At 44.5% G+C, this 23,441-nt stretch overlaps 1 protein-coding gene across 4 annotated transcripts in view; it reads right to left on the bottom strand.

Annotated features, from left to right (window-relative positions):
* The window catches only part of STAM2 (signal transducing adaptor molecule 2), a 61,612-nt gene extending 38,536 nt beyond the window's left edge, over positions 1-23,076 (bottom strand). For 3 of the 4 annotated variants that reach the window (XM_051848619.2, XM_051848617.2, XM_051848618.2), the window contains exon 1: positions 22,551-23,076. In XM_051848619.2, coding sequence (XP_051704579.2) covers positions 22,551-22,806 — 256 coding nt within the window. In that variant the 5' untranslated portion in view covers positions 22,807-23,076. Of the gene's footprint in view, positions 1-13,983; positions 14,078-22,550 lie in introns of all 4 variants that reach the window. The other variant, XM_051848620.2, reaches the window with a different exon arrangement.
* Between the last annotated feature and the right edge of the window lie 365 nt (positions 23,077-23,441).

Raw genomic sequence — 23,441 nt, 5'->3', positions numbered from 1 at the left:
GGAGGCTCCTGTGCACGTGGGTGATGCTGGGATTTTACCACAGGGAAAAATCCATGTTCCCCATTGACTTTGAGTCTGGCTGGTAAGACTGACAGGAGACTGGGCACCCATACAGGACACTGAGGTGCCCATAGCCTCTCAACACATCACAGGCTCCGGAATTCAAACAGCCAAGGCAGAGCACCCACAGGAAGTTGGCTCTGGGAATGTCTTTGCCTCTCTGTGGATGGGACAAGCTAGCAGGGCAGAGTGGATCCTCTGAACCCAACAGTGTGGGAGCCTTGTGTGCTGAAACTGTGGGAACTCGGTGACTGCACTGTAGGAAGTAAGGTGTAGCTAGGTCTCTGGGCAATCACTGTGTGAGGCCCTACAAACTAAAAGCTCCCTGACTGCCTGATGTGGGGCATTGTAGCGAGATCCAGGGATCCTAGGATTGCACAGATCCATTCTGCAGTTCATGAGTGCTGCACCCACTGTAGGTTAAGCCAGGGCATTGATCACCTTGGAAGAGAGGCGGTAAGAGTGTGATTACGCCAGTATTTGTGATCATACCTTCTCTCCTGCTGACAATAAAGATCCACCATGCCCAATGTGGGTGTTAACCCTGAATACTTGCCTCACCATGGAGCACTGATTTGAGCTCCTTAGCCACACCAAGCACATGCCTGTGGGTATTCACTGAAAGAGCACACACACTACTAAGCCACAAAGGCATAATTCAAAGATAAAAGCCAACAGAGTAGAAAACCAATTATTAGTCAGTGCCGTGCTCACTAGGCTAATCCTCCACCTTGCGGCGCCGGCACACTGGGTTCTAGTCCCGGTCGGGGCGCCGGATTCTGTCCCGGTTGCCCCTCTTCCAGGCCAGCTCTCTGCTGTGGCCAGGGAGTGCAGTGGAGGATGGCCCAAGTGCTTGGGCCCTGCACCCCATGGGAGACCAGGATCAGCACCAGGCTCCTGCCTTCGGATCAGCACGGTGCGCTGGCCACAGCACGCCGGCCGCGGCGGTCATTGGAGGGTGAACCAACGGCAAAAGGAAGACCTTTCTCTCTGTCTCTCTCTCTCACTGTCCACTCTGCCTGTCCAAAATAAAAAAAAAAAATCAGAGATGAAAAAAAAATGACCATGGATATCACAGAAATAAAAAGAACCATCAGGAATGACTACAAAGAGCTGTATGCCCAAAATTGGAAAATACAGAAGAAATGGATAGATTCCTGGACACTATATATAAAAATTGAGTCATGAAGACACAGAATACCTAAACAGACCAATAACCAAAATGGAGACTGATTCGGTAATAAAGAACCTCCCAACAAAGAAAAGCTCAAGAGCGGATGGCTTCACTGATAAATTCTACCAGACTTTTAAAGAACTAATTCCAATTCTTCTCAAGCTATTCAAAATAATTGAAAGGGACAAATCCTCCCAAATACCTTCTACAAGGCCAGCATCACCTTAATTCCTAAATCAAAAAAGACAGAAAAAAAATTATAGACCAATATCCCCAATGAACATAGATGCAAAAATTCTCAACAAAATGCTAGCTAATCAAATCCAACAACACATCAGAAAAATCATTCACACAGACCAAGTGGGATTTATCCCTGGCATGCAGGGATGGTTCATTGGTCACAAATCAATAAATGTCATACATCTCAATAGATGCAGAGAAAGCATTTGAAAAAACAGAACTTCCTGAGGTCAGCACTGTCGTGCAGCGGCTCAACACCCTGGCCTGAAGCACCGGCATCCCATGTTGGGAGGTTCCTATCCAGCTTTCTGCTGTGGCCTGGGAAAGCAGTAGAAGATGGCCCAAGTCCTTTTGCCCCTGCACCCAAGAGGGAAACCCAGAAGAAGCTCCTGGCTCCTGGCTTCAGATTGGTGCAGCTCCAACTGTTGTGGCCAATTGGGCAGTGAACCATAGGATGGAAGACCTTTTTCTCTCTCTGCCTCTCCTCTCTATGTAATTCTGCCTTTCAAATAAATATATAAACCTATAAAAAAAATATAACTCCCTTTCATGATGAAAGATCAAAACCTTAAGCAAATTGGGTGTAGAAGGAACATTCCTCAACACAATCAAGACAATTTGTGACAAACGCATTTAGCATCTTATTGAAGAGGGAAAAGTTGGAAGTATTACCACTAAGCTCTGGAAACAGAAAAGGATGTCCACTTTCATCAATGCTATTCAATACAGTCCTGTAAGTTTTAGCCAGAGGCATTGACAAAAAAAAAAATAAATCAAAGAGATACAAATTGGAAAGGAGGAAGTCAAATTATCCCTATTTGCAGATGCCATGATTCTATATATAGGGGAACCAAAAGACTCCAATGAGAGAATACTGGAACTTATAAAAGACTTTGGTGAAGTGGCAGGATGTAAAATTAACACACAAATATCAACAGCTTTTGTATACAAAGACAACGCAATGGCTAAGAAAGAATTCTATAATCAATCCCATTCACAATGGCTACAGAAAAAATTAAATACCTTAGAATACATTTAATCAAGGAGGTGAAAGATCTCTATGATGAAAATTACAAAACATTAAAGAAAGAAATAGAAAATGACATAAAAAATGGAAAAATCTTCCATGTTTGTGGATTGGAACAATCAACATCATCAAAATGTCCATACTATCAAAAGCAATTTTCATATTCAATGTGGTCCCAATCAACTTACCAACTACATTATTCTCAGATCTAGAAAAAACAATGCTAAAATTCAGATGGAAACACAAGAGGCACCAAATAACTAAAACAATCTTATACAACAAAACCAAAGCAAGAGGCATCACAATACCACATTTCAAGAAACACTACAGGATAGTTAATATTCAAAATAGGTACTGGCACAAAAATAGACATGTAGACCAAGAGAGTAGAACAGAAAAACCAAAAATCAATCCATGCATCTACAACCAAGTAATATTTGACAAAGGAGCTTAAAATCATTCTCTGGAGAAAGAATAGTCTCTTCAACAAATGGTACTGAGAAAATTCCCTAACTTATACAAAAATTAACTCTAAATGAAATCAAGGATCTAAATCTATAACCTGAAATTAAATTACTAGAAGAGAGCATTGGAGAAACTCTGCAAAACACTGACACAGGCAAAGACTTCTTGGAAAAGACCCCAGAAGCACAGGCAATCAAAGCCAAAATTGACAAATGGAACTCAAACTAAGAAGCTTCTATACTGCAAAGGGAACACTCAGCAAAATGAAGAGGCAACAAACAGAATGAGAGAAAATAGTTGCAAACTATGCAACTGATAAAGGATTTATATCCAGAATCTATAAGGAACTCAAGAAATTCAACAAACAAACAAACAAACAATGCAGTTAAGACATGGGCAAAGGACTTGAACAGGTATTTTTCAAAAGAGGAAATGCATACGGCCAACAGATACATGCAAAAATACTCAGGATCACTAGCTGTCAGGGAAACAGAAATCAAAACCGCAATGAGATTTCACCTCACTCCAGTTAGAGTGGCTCTCATATAGAAATTGACAAACAATAAATGCTGGCAAGGACATTGGGAAACCCTAATCCACTGTTGGTGGGGCTGTAAACTAGTATAGTTTTCCCAGGTCATAGCAGAGAGCTGAATCGAAAGTGGAGCAGCTGGGACTCAAATTGGCACCTCTATGGCATGCCGGCACTGCAGGCAGCAGCTTTACCGGCTAGGCCACGGTGCCAGACCCCCCAAATAAAAATTTTTTTAAAATGTTAAGAAGCTTGACCAGTGGGGCTGGCACTGTGGCATAGCGGGTAAAGCCACCACTGCAGCGCTGGCATCCTATATGGGCACCAGTTCGAATCACAGCTTTTCTACTTCCAATCCAGCTCTCTCCTATGGCCTAGGAAAACAGTAGGAGATGGTCCAAGTTCTTGGGCCCCTGCACCCAGGTGGGAGACCCAGAAGAAGCTCCTGGCTTCGGATTGGCCCAGCTCTGGCTGTTGCAGCCATCTGGGGAGTGAACCAGCAGATGGAAGACCTCTCTCTGCCTCTGCCTTTCTGTAACTCTTTTAAATAAATAAATAAACCTGAAAAAAAAAAAGCTTGACCAGAATATAATGACTGAATAATTAACAACAATTAGCATTTTCATTTCATTAAGCTTTCATAAAATTTCACCATGAAAGTACAATTTTTGTTCTGCTACAAGGGTAGAGATACAAAAAGTATCACTTTAGAAGTATTTTATGTTTTTCCACTTTAATAAATATATAATTTCAAATATAATAAAATATACTATGTATAATATAGGGTTATTTTATATCTATATAAATATAAGTAATAAGCAGGAGGGAAGATAGAAATCTGAAGCACTTAAATCATGCAAACTGTATAACATTATTTATGGAAGAAAAGAAAAAGCACACATCACTTTGATATGTATGATTATTAATTGATGTGTGATGAAATGATAAATCAGAGATTTTCAAAAAGTAATATATTTTTTTTGCCTACTCTAAGTTCCAGACCCAAGAACCAAACTATTTAGGTAGAAATACATCTACTCAGGCTCAGCTCCTTTCCATGTGCAAAAAAAGACTAACTCTTCTACATGGAAAGTAAGATTAAACTATTTTTCAGAGGCCTAAAATGCTTAACTATTTTTTAAAGAGTTACACAGAGAGAGAAGGAGAGAGAGAGAGAGAGAGAGAGAAAGAGAGAGAGAGAGAGTGTCTTCCATCCACTGGTTCACTCTCCAGTTGGCTGCACTGATCCAAATCAGGAGCCAGGGTCTTCTTCCAGGTTTCCCACGTGGGTGCAGGGGCCCAAGGACTTGGGTCATCTTCCACTGCTTTCCTAGGCCATAGCAGAGAGCTGGATTGGAAAAGGAGTGTCTGGAACTTGAACCGGTGCCCATATGGGATGCTGGCACTGCAGGCAGCAGCTTTACACACTATGCCACAGCGCCAGCCCCATGCTTACCTATTTTTTAAGTACAGATCTATTAAGTTCAGAGAATTCCAAAGTACAAAGAAAAAAAAAAAAAAAACCTCCTAATTGTACCAGCCCGTTTTAAAACTAGATGCACATCTCTCTAGACCTTATTCTACACATACAAATGGAAAAATCACAACGATACATATTATACTCATCAAAAATGGGATTATAGTATAAGGTATTCAAAGAAGGCATGTAAAAACTGACACCCCTTTCCCTGGCTAAATTATTAACAAGATTAGAAACAAAGAGTGCTGGCGCCGCGGCTCAACAGGCTAATCCTCCGCCTTGCGGTGCCGGCACACCGGGTTCTAGCCCTGGTCAGGGCGCCGGATTCTGTCCCGGTTGCCCCCCTTCCAGGCCAGCTCTCTGCTGTGGCCAGGGAGTGCAGTGGAGGATGGCCCAAGTGCTTGGGCCCTGCACCCCATGGGAGACCAGGAGAAGCACCTGGTTCCTGCCATCGGATCAGCGCGGTGCGCCGGCCGCAGCACACCGGCCGCGGCAGCTATTGGAGGGTGAACCAACGGCAAAAGACCTTTCTCTCTGTCTCTCTCACTGTCCACTCTGCCTGTCAAAAAAACAAAGAAAAGAAAAAAGAAACCAAGAAACAAAGAGTACAATGTCATTGTTGATACCAGTAGAAACTTTAGATGTGCAAGCCAAAGAGGCTTGCCAATTAGTGAACCCTAGAAATGGGCATGACTAGCACTAGCAGGAGCTGGCCTCTCTTGGCAGTGAGGTAAGCCAATGTATAGAATATTCTATGGAGAAATGAAAAAAAAAAATCACTCAATGGTGGTGGGAAAACTAGCTAGTCCTACACAAAAGGGATTACAATGAGCCAGTTATTCTCATATTCCCAATGAAGCAAGTCATTACAGGGACTAAAGAAGTAAAGAAAGGCATAGTTTAGGATGACACTAATGGAATCCTCTTCTCAGGAAGGAAAACTTCAAGAGTAAGCAAAAGTGTTCCCCCATTGTCTGCTGTAAGGACATGAATTTCAGGGAGCCAGAAGTGGAATGCTATGGTGTGAATTATGATTTAGTCCCCAACCTCTTGCAGGATTTTAAATTCCAAAGTCATAAATTTAACAGTACCAGCAGGATGGAAACAACACATTTATGGTGTTCAGAGGTGTGACCAGAAGGAGGTTCTTAGGTCACTGAAAGTATACCATCAGACAGTAGCTCTTTTTTTTTTTTTTAAGATTTTTATTTATTTATTTTATTATCTTTTTATTTTCATTTACTTCTTTTATATATGTATATATGTATGTATACTATACACACACAGAGAGAGAGAAAGGTTCTCCATCTATTGTTTCACTCCCCAAATGGCTACAACCACTGGAGCAGGGCCAATCTGAAGCCAAGAGGCAGGAGCTTCTTCCAGGTCTCCCAATTGGGCATCCACTACCTTCCCAGGCTATCAGCAAGGAGCTAGTTTGGAAGAAGAGCAGCCAGGACACAAACTGGCATCCATATGGGATGCCAGTGCTGCAGGTGGAAGCTTAGCCTACTACACCACAGTGCAAGCCCAACAGCAGTTCTTGTTACAAAGCTGTTACAAAGCCTTGAGTTTGGGCCTATCTACAATCTTGGCTTCCTGGATCACTATATGACAGGTGCACTCTGTCTCTCCACAGGGGATGTTCTGTGCCACCTCAGGACTCTGTTTCACCAGAGGTGAAACAGTGGGGCCCATCCATTCTTGGATTGTGAACCTCCAGAACTGTGAACCAAAATAAACTTCTTTACTGCATAAAGCTAGCCTGCTTCAGCAATTTCACTACAGGGTAAAAAGCTAATACACCAACCAATACTGTGATCATACCAAATGTATCATTTCCTAACCTGTATTTCCACTTATAAATATCTCCCCATGTTCATAAATATACATCTATACCAATATTTTAATATCTGCATAATGTACCATTACATAAACAGTGGCCTGGAGTACCTGATCTACCTAAGGACTCAATCTCTTTGTTATACTTACTAGTATTGTTCATAAGGATGCACCACACGGACTAAATGTAAAATAATTAAGAGGGCAGAATTTCAGGCATAGGCCTTTCCATAATTATTTCATAACATAAATACTTTAACATCTGTCTCTGCCTCTACATTTCCTCCCACCTTCTAGAATGAATGTAGGCTCCATTTTGGCAGGAATTTTTGTTTTATTTACTATTATCATTTATAGTACATAAAACAGTGTCTAGGGCACACAGTAGGTGTCAAACATGAATGATGATTGTGCACTCATATCCTGTAACTCTGGTACAATAGCTGTTATGTGAGAAAGAATAGCAGAGCTTGAGGATATTAACTTAAACACCATATCTCAAGTCCAAATTGACCCAAGGGATGTCGTGCAATGTTCTGGACCAGCCAAAGCCTCAATGCTGAGCAGACATTCAAGGTGCTGCACAGGATCAAGCTTCAATAGCAGCACCATGTGGCAACAAAAGGCAACAGCAGTAGTAGGCTTATAAGATTCCAGATCTCTGTTTATCGAAGTGAAACAACTTTTGGGAGTCTCAGCTAGGACACAGGATAAGTACGGAAGACAATGCCTCAAGAGGTAGGCAATAACTTCTTGTACATATGAGTATGGGCTTTACATCCTAGTTTAAAAGGCAAATCATGCACATAGCATATCTAATTTGCCTGCATCATGCTAATCCTTCCTCTTTGCTTATAACAGAGTTTCATTTGTTTTTGCCAAAACAGACTCTACCATTCTTTCTTTTCATAACATCATTTGGCGCAGTGTTTTAATTACCTGAAGATTAAATACTTCTCTTCTATATATACATCTTTTGTTTAATCTGAATTTCATTTACTAGATCAAGAACCTGATGCATGGGATGAGACAGGGATAGAAAAATATTTTTAGGCTGGTGCCACGGCTCAACAGGCTAATCTTCCACCTAGCGGCGCCAGCACACCGGGTTCTAGTCCTGGTCAGGGCGCCGGATTCTGTCCCGGTTGCCCCTCTTCCAGGCCAGCTCTCTGCTGTGGAGGATGCAGTGCAGTGGAGGATGGCCCAAGTGCTTGGGCCCTGCACCCCATGGGAGACCAGGAGAAGCACCTGGCTCCTGCCTTCGGATCAGCGCAGTGCGCTGGCTGCAGTGCGCCAGCCGTGGCGGCCATTGGAGCGTGAACCAATAGCAAAAAGGAAGACCTTTCTCTGTCTCTCTCTCACTGTCCACTCTGTCAAAAAAAAAAAAAAAAATTACAATTATTTTTGCCAAAGGTTCCAGCATTTAAGACTCTATCCTTTCCTCATTGATATAAGAAATTATCTTCATCAATGACCAATTTTCTGAGTACATACGTATGTGTACAAATACACATAAACTCAGTCAGTTGAGCCTGATTTTGGACTATGTAATAATCTAGTTGTTCATGCCAGAACTCAGTTTTCATGAGGCCATGTGATATAAATATGAAGAAATTTTTTAAAAACATCAAAATAGAATAGTGTTTACTTGATTTGATTTTCCTTAAAAAAATAGAAAAATCCTGACTTGAATATTCTATCAAGCACAGTTTATTCTCTACAAATATAGGACTCACAATTACTCTTTTAAAAAAGTATAAAATCTGAAGACTTTATAATGGCCTGCCAAAAAGGACTTCATTTTTCAAGTGCACTACATAACAGTTAAATTATGTACTTAGGAACATTTTAAACTCCTGAGAAATTTTAAGTATTATAATTAAGAAACCATTATTTTATACCATGTCACTCTGCCCAGTGCTGGGGGACCTATCTCACATTGTCCTATGTCAAATGCATAGAGCGAAAGAGAGTTAAAAGAGCCCTCCTGGGGCATAAATGCTAAATTCCCTGGGTTTAGTGGGTGTAAGTCATAACATTTCATCACTAGGCTTTGATTACTGTACATAGAGAGCCTCAAATACACAGTGAAATAGTTCAGAAAGATCCTAACAGTATCATAAAGAATCATTCAATCAATACCTACAAGGAACAAAAAAGCTCCCCCTCTACATAGTCCATTATGCTCAAACTTCAGCTTTAAAAAGAACCCAGATATATCTATAAAACTTTTAATAACACAGGCTCTATCAGTAATTTTTTAAAATTAACTCTACAAAGGCCAGCAATACAGCATAACCAGTAAAGCCACCACCTGCAATGCCAACATCCCATATGGACACCAATTTGTATCCCGACTGCCCCACTTCCACTTCAGCTCCCTGTTAATAGCCTGGGAAAAGCAGCAGAAGATAGCCCAAGTATTTGGGTCCCTGCCACCAATGTGGGAGACCAGGATGAAGCTCCTTGCTTCAGCCTGGCCCAGCCCTGGCCACTGCAGCCATTTGGGGAGTGAACCAGTGGGTGGAAGCTCTCTCTCCGTCTCTCCCACTGTAACTCTGACTTTCCAATAAATACATAAATCTTTAAAAAAAAAAAACTATATAAAACATGAATGCCTGTAAGAAATCTTTAAAACTCCTCCTACTATGTTTGGAAATAAAAACTCATGACTAGCCTTCTGCTTCCAAACATGACAGAGTATCTGGTATCAGACTTACCATCCTACGAAAACAATGATAAAACAAGTCAAAACAGATAAGGCAACTATTTTCAGAAAATGGGTAACAGGCAGTGCAGTTCTGAGATGTCTGAGGGAAAAGCAGTATGAAAAGATGGCCTCAGAATTCTGCCTGAGAATACTTTCCTGTCAGCACAGACTGGGTTCCTCTAGGTAGAGCAGTTTGGAGACTGAGACCATATTTCTGAGAACAGGGATTTATTTTGGGTCTTTGGTAAAGGGCTAGACAATATGCACACAAGGGGAATCTCAATGAGGTCTAGCAGAGGTCACCTACTATGGGGCTGAAATGTCGTGTGATGCTAAGAGTCATCCAACCTGTCAAGGACCAAATGTTTGATCCTCAAAACTTATAAGTTGAAGTTGTAACCCCCCAGCGTGGCTCTATTTGGAGAAAGAGCCTCGAAAGGAATTAAAGCTAAATGAGCCCTGCTCCAATAAGTTGTGTCCTCTCAAGAAGCAACAAAACACTGCTTCACCTGCACACACCAAGGTGAGGTCATTTGAAGAAGGTGAGTGCAATGCAAGGGGAGACTAGTTCCTTGACCTTGGACTTCCATTTCCCAGAACTATGAGAAAATGTAATCTACTATGTAATATACCCAGCATAGTTTGTTCCAGAAGCCTGAGCAGACTAATACACCAGCCAACCAAAGTGAAGAGAACACTTCATATACTCAGTTGAAATGCAAAAAAGGCCATATCTTAAGTGAAAAAGCCCTCTAGAATTTAATTCTAAATTGAAATAGACCTATTCAATATAGGTCTATTTGTCCAAGCCTGACAAAATCTGAAAGATCTTCCCCAGTACAACTCTCTGGCAGAACAAAACTCAACAACCTTTATAGAAAAAAATGTAATCTAGCCTCCCCACAAAGAATAATCACAATGACCACCAAAAATATTACTAAACATTCAAGAAAATCCCACAAGCAAGATAAAAGTAGTCGGTGTCAACAGATATTAACATAACCCAAATATTAAAGTCAGCAAAAAGCAACTTTAAAGCAGAACTTCAAAGTACTTAAAGCACAAAATAGTGACAATAACTGGGCAGATGCTAAATGCTCAGCAAAGAGTGAACAAATCTTTAAAAAAAATTAAATTTAATTTAAAAAAAGCAGAAATTCAGTCAGTTCAGCTGAATTTTATGTCCAAGGTTATCACAAGGTTTGTTAGGGGATTCATGCTATTGAATGAAACCATGTTCATCAAATTCATATATATTGGAATGTTGTGACAAGACTGCCTGTACATTAAGGCAGAGTATAAATCTTTCTTCAAGTGTGCATGGAACTATTAAAACAGAAATAATTAGGACAACATATACAACATACTCTCTGAATACAGAGTGTATTTATTAGAATACTTGTAATACTCAACCATGTGGAAATAATCAAGACATACAGATAATTAAGAATGACAGAAAGCAACTCAAGAATTTACGGTGATGAAGATACTACATATCAGTATCCCTTGACATGACTAAAACAATGGTTAGATTTTTGTCTTAGTCCGTTTGGAGGTGCTATCACAGCATACCTAAGACTAGTAATTTATAAAGGACAAAAATTTACTTCGCACAGTTCTAGAGGCTGGGAAGTCCAAGATCCAAATGCAGCCTGTGGTAAGGGCCTTCTTGCTGTATCCTCACATAGCAGAAGGCAGACTACAAGGATGAATGGACTTCTGTAAGCCCTTTTTATAAGAGCATTAATCCATTCAAAAGAGTGAATCCCTCAGGACCTAAACACATCTCAGAGTCTCCACCTTCCAATACTGTTGCCTTGGGATTATGTTTCTAGTACAGGAATTTTGGTAGACATATGCAGATTGTAACAATCTTAGAGGAAAACTTCACTTTTTATATGTTCGAAGAAAAAAATACTTAATTTATACCTTAAATGTGTAATATAAAACCAGGAAAATGAAAAAAAATTTTCAAAACAGAAGCAAATTAGAGAATGTAAATAAGCAAAATTCATTTTGGTATTGGCAGGAAACCACAGATGATTGCTTTCACTAAAGACAGAAATATGGAGTTGGTGCTGTGGCACAGTGGGTTAAAGCCCCAGCTTGCAGGGCTGGCATTCCATACAGCTGCTGGTTTGTGTCCCAGCTGATCCATTTCCAATCCAGCTACTTGTTAATGCATCTGGGAAAGCAGTGAAGGATGGACAAAGTCCTTGGCCCCCTGCACCCATGTGGGAGACCTGGAAGAAGTTCCTGGCTCCTACCCAGCCCCGGTGGTTGCAGCCATTTGGGGAATGAATCAGTGGATCGAAAACGTCTCTCTTTCTGTCTCTAACTCTCTCTGTAGCTGCTCCACTTCCGACCCAGCTCTCTCCTATGGCCTGGGAAAGCAGCGAAGGATGGCCCAGGTCCTTGGGCCCCTGCACCCACATGGGAGAACCTGGAGAAGCTCCTGGCTCCTGGCTTTGGATTGGTGCAGCTCCAGCCATTGCAGCCAACTGGGGAGTGAACCAGTGGATGGAAGACTTCTCTCTCTCTCTCTCTCTCTCTCTCTCTCTCTCTCTGACTCGCCTTCTCTTGCTGTGTAACTCTTTCAAATAAATAAGTTTTTTTTTCCTGAAAGAGGGGTCAGTGTTGTTGATAGAAAGTGAAGCCACTGCCTACAACATTGGCATCCCCTATCAGTGCCAGTTTGTGTCCCAGTTGCCTCACTTCTGATACAACTCCCTGCTAATGGGCTGGGAAAAGCTGCAGAAGATGGCCCAAGAGCTTGGGCCCCTGTCAACCATGTGAGAGACCTGGATGAAGCTCTTGGTTTCAAACTGGCCCAGCTCTGGCCACAGCGACCATCTGGGGAGTGAACCAGCAGATGAAAGATCTGTGTCTCTCCCTCTCTCTTTCAAATAAATAAATGAATCTTTTAAAAAAAAAAATCTTACTTTAAAAGAAAAGTACACTGTACATTTGTTCTCAAATTAAAACCTCCACATAGCTCTGAGTACTGAATAATAAATAATTTAATTAGAAACAACAGAAGGGTAGGCATTTGGCTCAACAGTTAAGATGCCACCTGGGATATCTGCATTCCACACTAGGGCACCTGGATTCAGTTCCAGCTCCACTTTCAATCCAGCTTCCTGCTAATATGTACTCTTTTTTTTTTTTTTTTTTTTTTGACAGGCAGAGTGGACAATGAGAGAGAGAGAGAGAGAGAGAGAGAGAGACAGAGAAAGGTCTTCCTTTTGCCGTTGGTTCACCCTTCAATGGCCGCAGCGGCCGGTGCGCTGCGGCCAGCGCACCGCACTGATCCGAAGGCAGGAGCCAGGTGCTTCTCCTGGTCTCCCATGGGGTGCAGGGCCCAAGCACTTGGGTCATCCTCCACTGCACTCCCGGGCCACAGCACAGAGATGGCCTGGAAGAGGGGCAACCGGGACAGAATCCGGCGTCCTGACCGGGACTAGAACCCGGGGTGCCAGCGCCGCAAGGTGGAGGATTAGCCTATTGAGGCACGGCACCAGCTAATATGTACTCTTGAAAGCAGCAGGTTGATGGTTCAAGGACTTGGATCCCTGCCACCCACATGGGAAACCAGGGTTGAGTTCCAGGCTCCTGGCTTTGCCCTGGCCCAACCCTAGTTGTTGTGAGCATTTGGGGAGTAAACCAGCAGACAGAAGATCTCTCTCTTACAAAAATAAACAAACAAACATTAATAGCAATTAAGTAACATTGTCTAAGCATTTTACATATCCTAAATTACTCCTCAAGCAAATGAAAGCTCCCCATTTTTATAAAAAGATTTATTTATTTATTTGAAAGTCAGAGTTAGAGGTATACAGAGAAAGAGATATTTTCCACCCACTGGTTCTCTCTCCAGATGACTGCTATGGCCAGGGATGGGCCATGCTGAAGCCAGGAACCAGGAGCTTCCTCAGGGTCTTCTATCTGGGTACAGGTGCCCAAGCACTCGGGACACCTGCTGCTGCTTTTCCTAGGCCATTAGCAGGGAGCTGGATAGGAAGTGAAGCAGCTGGGACTGGAACTGGTGCCCATATGGGACGCCAGCGCCACAGGCGGCAGCTTTACCCACTACACCACAACGCCAGCCCCAAGGCTCCCCATTTTAAAGACAGGAAAACTGAGATACAGAAAAGTCATTAGGACAAGGTAATACAGCTAGCAAACAGTAAAAGAGATTTCAGTCTAGGCATTCTGGCTCAGGTTATATGCTCCAAGTTTAAACCACATTAAATTGCTTGCTGAGTGCAACTTTTTTTTTTTTTTCAAAATTGCCAAGTCAACACTTCCTAACAACTTACTTTTCAGTTTCCTATGTATGAATATCTTAAACAGTTTAAATAGATAAATTCAGGTTCTAGACTCCTTTATAAACAAGGGACTGGGCAGAATGCCATGACTGACTCCATTTCTTAAATCACATAATAAAATATACTTAAGAGTTTCTTGCTCTGGCAGAATACAGAAGTGATTGCCGCTTTTTTTCATGTCTCGTATCAGCACCAACATTTTAGGGAGACTAGAAGAAACTGTGAAAGTCAGGCACACAGGGCAAAAAGGTAGAGAAAAAAAATATCAAAGTCTCCTTTTATTGCCTCTTAATATTATTTTTAAAGACTTATTTATCAATTTGAAAATCAGAGTTACAGAGAGAGAGAGAGATCTTTCATACACTGGTTCACCTCCTAGATGCCCACATCCACCGGGGCTGTACAAGGACAAAGCTGGGAGCCGGGAGCTTCATCTGGGTCTCCCATGTGGGTTCAGGGGCCCAAGCACTTGGGCCATTTGCTGCTGCTTTTCCCAAGCCATTAGTAGGGAGCTGGATCAGCAGTGGAGCAGCACGCCAGCCCCTAGCCTCTTACTATCTTAAACCACCCACTTAAAAGGTAAAATGTATAATGCCAGCCTTTATATTCCTGCAAATTCACTTTCTTGGTTGATACTTTCAAAATGCCCCCTCCCAATTCCATAAAATGAGTATGCTTATTTCTATATCCACCCTTACATTAGGCAACAGGGTAGAAACATAAATGTTACAAGAACATTTTCTGTTGTGACAGCCCAATCAAGAAGCATCATGTGCAACTGACAGCTGGGGAGAAAATGAATCTCCAAAGTAGCCACCAACATGTCAAAGGGCCACACAGGGAGAACCAAAGCAATCAAGGCTGGTCAGGTGATTAATGCGTTCTGTAGACTGAGGAACCACTAGCTACTCTCTGGATTCGCCTGGGGAGTACTTTGCAGCTTTATGGGTGGGATGCACATCATGAATTCAACACTGAAGATCTGCCTTCTCTGCATAAAACTTACTACCTGGGGCCAGCGCTGTGGCACAGTGCATTAACACCTGGCCTGAAGTGCCAGCATCCCATATGGGCACCAGTTCAAGACCTGGCTGCTCCACTTCCTATCCAGCTCTCGGCTATGGCCTGGGAAAGCAGTAGAAAATGGCCCAAGGCCTTGGGCCCCTGCACCCACATGGGAGACCCAGAAGAAGCTCCTGGTTCCTGGCTTCAGATCGGCACAGCTCTGGCCATTGCAGCCAACTGGGGAGTGAACCAGGGGATGGAAGACCTCTCTCTCTCTCTCTCTCTTTCTCTCTCTCTTTCTCTCTCTCTCTCTGCTTCTCCTCTCTGTGTATAACTCTTTCAAATAAATCTTAAAAAAAAAAAAAAAAAACTTACTACCTGGCTTAAGGGCTCTGGGTAGTTTACTTCAGCTCTGACTCCAATTTTCTCATCTGTAAAATCCACATTAAAGTGACTTTCATGCTTCAAAGAGGAGTTGTGACAATTAAGCGAAAAGAGAAAAAGATTTATGTACTTCAAAAAATAGGACCTGCATTTAGCAAATATATTTAAAAGTGACCAATGCCGATAGTCATTATATAAATGTACATTATTCACAATGAGATACCCACTACAATGGCTAAAATTTCTAAACCTATTCCTCTATACACTGACAAATTTCTGCTACAAAATTAAAGTATTGTGAGCTAAAATAAATAGGTAGCTCAATTCATGTTCAGGGGGCAATGGACCATTCTCTGGCATTTGCCATACTGACCTTCTTAGGTGCAATTAGACAATTCATCATAAGGCAAAATAAAAAAGTCTTGTAGGACAATGTTTGAAAGGAAAAAAAGTTCTTCCCCATTCCCCATCTATCCCAAATATTTAGTAGCACTAGGAAAACCACAACACTGCACATGATAGATTTCTTTAAGCAGATTTTTAGAAGTAAATGTTAAGCTAACACATTTCATGACATACTAGAGCAAAAGAAGTTACAAACAACAAAAATTCCCTTTTTGTTCAAATGATTTGAAGTAAAATTCTAAATCACTATAATTCTCACTTTATAAATGAAAATTAAAAACAAGTTCTTCATATGGGAATATTTACTGGCCAAGAAAATGTTTGCCAAGTTTTCAAATATAATAAAATTTTCACTGAAGAATTTATTTTTCATTCTATATGTTCATGTAAAAATTATACTAAGGGAAGATGCTTGGCCTAATGATTAAGATGCCTCTTGTGAGGAACGCATTGTAGTAGAGCAGGTTAAACTGCCACTTGGGACGCCAACATCCCACACTGAGATGCCGGTTCAAGTCATGGCTGCTTTGCTTAATGCATCCTACTAGGCAGCAGAATTGGCTCAGGTGCTTGGGCTCCTGTTGCCCACGTGGGAGATTCTGAGTTCAGGGCTCCTGGTTCTTTTTTTTTTTTTTTTTTTTTTGACAGGCAGGGTGGACAGTGAGAGAGACAGAGAGAAAGGTCTTCCTTTGCCCCTGGTTCACCCTCCAATGGCCGCTGCACTGCGGCCGGCGCACCGCGCTGATCTTAAGGCAGGAGCTGGTGCTTATCCTGGTCTCCCATGGGGTGCAGGGCCCAAGCACTTGGGCCATCCTCCACTGCACTCCCTGGCCACAGCAGAGAGATGGCCTGGAAGAGGGGCAACCGGGACAGAATCCGGCACCCCAACCGGGACTAGAACCTGGTGTGCCGGCGCCGCAAGGCGGAGGATTAGCCTAGTGAGCCGCGGCGCCGGCCATGGGCTCCTGGTTCCTGGCTTCGGCCTGATCCAGCATGGGCTGTTGCAGAGGTTTTGGGTAGTGAACAAGCAGATGGAAGATTCTTTCTTTTTCTTTCTCCCCCCAGCCCCGTCATCCCATATGGGTGCTGGTTCGAGTCCCAGCTGCTCCTCTTCCAATCTAGCTATCGGCTATGGCCTGGGAAAGCAGTGGAAGATGGCCGACGTCCTTGGCCCTTGCACCCGTGTGGGTGGGAGACCCAGATGGAATTCCTGGCTCCTGGCTCCAGCCTGGCAAAATCCTGGCTGTTGGAAGCCATTTGGGGAGTGAATTAGTGAATGAAAGATTTCGCTCTCTCTCCCCACCCCACCCCCCACCCCGTAATACTGTCTTTCAAGAAAACAAAATTTCAACTGTGTTTTGATAGTTTTCTTCTTTAGAAACAATCAAGTCTGTCAAAATAGGAAATGGTAGGAACAGGAGTCTGTATCTTATACTATGGCCTTAAATATTGCTGTTTCATAGTTTAAAAAATTACAAAGTACACTCATTAAATTTTGTAATTATCTATAGCTCAAAGCCTTCAGCCTATTGCTGCTCATACCAAGATTTATTACAGCTTACTGAATAAATGTTTCTCTGGGGGATGGTATTGTGATGCAGCAAGTTAGGCCACCATTGCAACGAAACATCCCAAATTGGAGTGCTCAGTTTCAGATCCAGTTTCCTGCTGGTGTGCCTAGAAGACAGCAGAGGCTTAACCTGCCCAAGAATGAGTTTTGTGGTCCTTTCCAGGAGTGAACCAATGGACAAGAGATCCCCTCCCCTAACCCTGTCATTCTGCTTTTCAAATAAAACAAAAAACCTTTAAAATATTAATCACCTGAACTTATTAGGACTTTTAGTACCATACAAGCAAAATACAGAAAAAAATTGGCTAAGGCTGATATGAGATAGGTAGCCTGCTAGTTAGGATCTGGAAGTACCTGCAAGCTACAAGCCCCCACCCTATGTTATTCTATCCTACTCATCCATCAGAACACTGCCTTTCCTAGGATGCCTTTCACAGGGGACCTATGGGGGAAATTCATCATGTAAATACGTATATAAGGCCCACATGGAATTTTATGGAGGTATCATAAAACTCCCAGATGACTTCATGTCTGTAGAGGCAACCTTCTCCTCTCCAACCTCATAAAAGGTGCTGGGAGGTGCTGCCTCTCCCCTCCAGAAACCAGGACTAGAGGAGTGCTAGGGTACAACTCTGTCTCCCCACTCTACCCCCTTCTCCTTCTGGGCCCATTACCCACTCACGACAGGTCTCTTTCTGCGTAAGGCAACCCATGCTCACATGTGCATGCTTGCTTTCTCACCTTTCACATAAAACTTTATCACTTGGGGCACCCTATATGTGCACAACAAAAGCCAGACACAGGAATGCACACATTCAAATTTCACTAATAAAAGTATCCTCACAGACCAAAGTTTGGGCTGGCACTGTGGTGCAGCAGGTTAAGCCACTGGCATCTCATACAAGCTCCACATGAGTTCCGACTGCTCCACTTTTTTTTTTTAATAGAAAACTTTTACTTAATAAATATAAATTTCAAAAGTACAATTTTTGGATTATAGAGGTTCTTCTCCCCATACCTACTCTCCCACCCACAAACCAGCCCATCTCCTACTCCTCCTCCCATCCCATTCTTCATGAAGATTTATTTTTAATTATGTTTATACACAGAAGATCAACTCTATACTGAGTAAAGATTTCAACAGTGAGCTCCCTGCTAATTGTGCCTGGAAAAGCAGCAGAAGATGGCCCAGGTGCTTGGGTCCCTGATACCAACGTAGGGGTACCAGTACGGAGTGCCAGACACCTGGCTTTAGTCTGGCCTAGACCAGGCTGGCGTGGCCTTTGGGGAATGAACCAGCAGATGGAAGAGCTATCTCTCTCTCTCACATTGTAACTGCCTTTATCAAGTAGACGAATAAATCTTAAAAAAAAAAAAAAAAAAAAGTTCACACTTCAATTTGCTGTATCAGAAGAGTTTTGTTGAGGTACAATTTGAGTTCAGCTTCCTGAGACACAAGAAGGTAGTACTGGGGCCTGCACTGTGGCATAGCAGGTAAAAGCCACCACCCGCAGTGCCAACATCTCATATGTGTGCCAGTTTGAGTCGTGGGCTGCTCCACTTCCGATCCAGCTCTTGGCTATGGCCTGGGTGGGAAAGCAGTAGAAGATGGCCCACTTCTTTAGGCCCCTGCACCCATGTAGGAGACCCAGAAAGCAGCTGCTGGCTCCTGGCTTTGGATCAGCACAGCTCCGGCCTTTGCAGCCAACTTGGGAGTGAAATAGCCCATGGAAGACCTCTCTGTCTCTCTGCCTCTCCTCCCTCTGTATAACTCTGACTTTCAAATAAATAAATACATCTTTAAAAAAAAAAAAAGGCGATATCAAGGTTATCAAAAAGACCAACATTTACAAATGAACGGTAAACAACACAGGCAGTTTCTGGAAAGAAAGATATGCCTGGCTTGATTAAGGGGGCAAAAAAGAAATGCAAAGAACTGGAGTTACAATGTAGAACAGAGGCATGACTCAGGAAAAGTTGGGACAACATAAGGAAATGACATCTCCTCTTCTAATACTGACCACTTAACCTTCCTCTGTTGCTCCGCCCCCCACGCTTCACTTACTCCTTTACATTCTCTTAAGAATGGCTGCCCCAACCAGGCTCCACTGCAGGAGACCAGTGCTTACCTCTTTAAAAAAAAAAAAAAAAAAGATTTATTTTATTTTTATTTGAAAGAGTTACAGAAAGAGGTAGAGACAGAGAGGTCAGTCTTCCATCCGCTGGTTCACTCCCTAGATGGCCGCAATGGCTGGAGCTGCGCTGATCCGAAGCCAGGAGCCAGGAGCTTCCTCCGGGTCTCCCACACCGGTGCAGGGGCCCAAGGACTTGGGCCATCTTCCACTGCTTTCCTAGGCCATAGCAGAGAGCTGGAGAGGAGCAGTTGGCGCCCATATGGCTTCAGGCCAGGGCTTTTACCAGCTGTACCACAGCACAGGCCCCATTACCCCCTTTAACAATCAGGCCCCAGGGCAAGGAGGTAGGGGAGGTATGAGAATATTTTCTGTTCCCCCTTCCTCCTAGAAGAGCTTCAAAGAAATTTTATTCAACAAAGAATTAATCCAAATTGGAAGAAATCCAATTTAGAATGTTTCAAGAGCACAAATGCGCTATACCTAGTATACTTTTCAGAGCTTGTAGGTCTAACTCTAAGAAAAGACAGCAACTTGCCAAAATTCCCTACTTCTGAGCCTTTGGCCAGCATGCACCTGACGAAACACCTATCATCCATTGACTCCTCAGTGCCTTCCTGACATCCTGACCTGTCAGTTTTTCTCAGGCACTGAGAAAAGCACTTCTTTTTCACGTGAATGGTGTCACAAAGACTGCTCAACCCCCAGTGAGCATGCGCACCTACCAAACAAGTTTCACTGTAAAAGGCTCTTGTCTATAACATAATCGTTATCACACACACCAGCACACGGGAGTGGCAGAAGTGCAGCCGAGTATGAAATCACGTGAAGTGGACGACCTATACTACTCAAACGTTAAGGCAGGAAGCTGATGCTTCAGGGCTGCACTGCTGGCTTTCTGCCCGCCCACGTCCTCAGGCTCACAGCGCCTGGTTCCCAGGCTAGAGCTCATCTCACCACCTGTGGACCTAAAGGAGCACCACAGAAACTGAGAGGGAATGCACTGTCATCCCTCTAGTGACCGGCTGTGGCACCTGACACCAAAGCCCCGCAGCTCTCTCATGATTTTGTGCCATGCCAGCACCTCCTTCCTTGTGCCCCTTTATAAGCCCCAAACCCCTAGCACAGCAGGAGTCCCTATCATCTGTGGACAGATTAAATGTTCTCTCTCCTTCATCTCAAAATCCTGTCCTCCTTACTTTGATTGATACTGGGGACAGGGCTTTGGCTAGCAGAAGTGCTGTCAGCAGAGGGGGAGGGAGAGCAGAGTTTCAGCACCTTTCTAGCAAGAGCTCCTACCTGCGGGCCTTGTCTCCTCAGGGAAGATGACTGTTTTAAACAGAGAGGGGAAGGCATTTTGTGTATATCAACACATTGTGTGCTGTAATCTGACCGTGGCTCCCCATGCAACAGTGCTGAGAGAAGATGGCATCTTCGAGAGACATTTTGGGCCAAGGGCTCCACTCTCATGAACGGATTAACATTTTTTCCTAAAAGAATAGGTCAGAAGTTTGGTCTCCTTTTCCTCTCTCCTGATGGTGCACACTCATTCTTGCCCTGTTCACAGGCTCTGGTCAGCAGCTGAACAGAGGGTGAAGTTCCCTGCCTCCAAAACTGGTGACCCAAACAAACCCCTTCCTGTTATAAATTACGCAGTCTCGGGTGTGCTGTTACAGCAACAGAAAACTGATGAATACACTATAACTGTCTTCTTACGTGTGTACGTCCTCCACTAGACTGAGAGAATTGCCCGAAGGCAAGAAGCCCATGTATTCACCTGTTGCATCCTCAGAACTAAGCACAATACCTGATACACAGCAGATACCCGATGCATGTCTGCTCAGTGAACACAGGTGTGACACTGAGGATCAAGCAGTGAGAAATACCTGCTGAGTGAAGACCAGTCATGTGATGCTTAGTGATGGGACCCGCCTCCGAGAAATGCATCGTTAGGCAACCATGTCACCGTACAAACACCACAGTCTGTGCTTACACAAACTAAGACAACAACGACATCACTAGGACACACAACCTTGTAAGAGCCCCTCATCATGTACGTGGTCCCTCATTGAACAAAACATCTTATGTGTCACATGACTGTAGGTAAAAAAGATAACACTCTGTAAAGAAACATTTCAGGAGACATCTCAAGTCAACTAATGAGTTGCTTTGTTATTAACTATTTCACATTAAAAAGTGTTAAGACATGAAAATGCAACATGTCAAATTTTTCTTGCCTGATACAGGTTTAAGGCCAATGTAAGCTCGTTAGCCTTTCATTCCACTTTCTCTAATTCCATCCACTTGTAGAATTAGCTTTTTATCCTTAAGTTGCCTTTGGATACTGAATCCAGTCACACATGAGCTGACAAGCAAGCGCCTGAAGCTTTGGATGACGGCACTGTCCACGAGATCATCTATGAACAACAGTACTTTTCATCTCAACAGTGGTAACTCTCTTACCGAAGTGATGCTAAAGTGTGACCCACTAAATCCTGCAGGGGCTCAGGAGCCACTAAGGGGAAGCTCTGGAACAGTGCAGGGGGCAGAACAACGCAGTCTACTTTTACCAGACAAGTTTTCAAGCAGAAAATGCGAGATGTTCTAGCCTTTTCTGAGATGCCAGAGTTTTCCTTTTCATCTCCCAAGACAGGACGTGTCGCATCTGCGCGATCGAAGGTAAGGGACGGCACCTGTACAACCGTACGTGAATTCTGAATGTAGGACGGCACCTGTACAACCGTCCATGAATTCTGAATGTGTGCCATCAGCGCTTGCACGCGCGTGTACGTGAGCTCTCCCCATTCGACACGGGGCAGCCGACCTCTCCAGCGCCGAGCTGCCCTAGACAGTATGGTATCCACAGCCGCCGCCTCTTCCAAGGCAGGAGGGCTCATCAACAGGCTCCAAGAGGGGCAGAAAGTTCGCGACAACTCCCTAAGTATGCAATCAGTCCAGACTCCAACTCCAGCTCGGCCGTATTCCCGGCGCCCGGCGAGGGGCACCGCCCTTTAGGGATCTCCAACCTACGCAGGCAGGAAGTACTCCCTAGACCCCCTGCGACGCGCCGAGATCGCCCCCAAAACATTCCGTCGCAGAGGCGGCGGCACCGCCCCTTCCCAGTCCGCAGTCAGAGTCGCCGCCGCCCACTTTCCGGCTGCACCTACAGCCGCCCAGGACCCGGCGCAGCACTCACCCACGTCCTGCTCGAAGGGGTTGGCGGTGAACAGTGGCATCTCGCCGGCGTCCGGGTCCGCGTCCCTGCGGTCTGGCTGGGTCTCAGCAGCTCCTCCCCGCCGGCTGACCCGGGACCGCGGCTTCCTAGACGACTCCGCTCCGGACGCCCGCCCCGTTCTTCCGCCCGCGGGCCGGCTTGACGCCTGCCTGCCTGACGGGCTGCCAGCGGGCGCTCCGCCCCCGACTCCGCTTTTGGGACGACGTCCCGCCGGCATCGGGCATCCTCTCAGCGCCCCTGTCGCAGCCGCCCACCTAGAGGAGGCAGCAGTCCTGGTCCCAGGCCTTCGCAGGGCTCAGGCGTTTGGCGCGGCCACCTTTCCGTGGCGAGGACCTCGGCAAGCCACGGAGCCGGGACCTTCGGAAACGGAAGTTGCTGATGAGAAACGCAGGAGGTCCGGAAGCTGCAATGCGACCGGCGGCGCGGCAGGGGGCGCGGCGGGCCCGGGTTTTTCGTGGGGCGGGCGGAGTTGGGGGCGCGGATCGTAACTGCCCGGTTCTTCTTGCTGATGGAGTTCTAGGGCTGCAGGTCTGGTCGCCGGCGGCCGCTGAGCGCCCGTGGCTGCGTTCGCGTCACAGTGCGGTAGCCCTGGAAACGGAGCCGCTGGCGGCGCGGTGGCTTTGCGAGTCTGCCCGAGGCCTGGCTTAGCTCTGCTCGCCCACCTCTAGGGCGCTGCGCCCCAAATCCCCCGAGAACAGCCGCCCATGGGAAGCGGTGGTCGCGGCGCTTAGGGCTCTGCAGGGACTCGTACCTTTCGCCTCCCGCCGCCTCCTCGCCGTAAAAGCAGTGCTCACTCCGGGAATCCGAAGGCGGATGAGGCAAACCCCCTACTCTTCACAGGGGCAGTGCCTA

Source organism: Oryctolagus cuniculus, chromosome 3 (assembly GCF_964237555.1).
Source record: "Oryctolagus cuniculus chromosome 3, mOryCun1.1, whole genome shotgun sequence".
In the NCBI taxonomy this organism is placed as follows: Eukaryota; Metazoa; Chordata; class Mammalia; order Lagomorpha; family Leporidae; genus Oryctolagus; species Oryctolagus cuniculus.
This window is presented reverse-complemented; position numbering and strand designations above follow the sequence as displayed.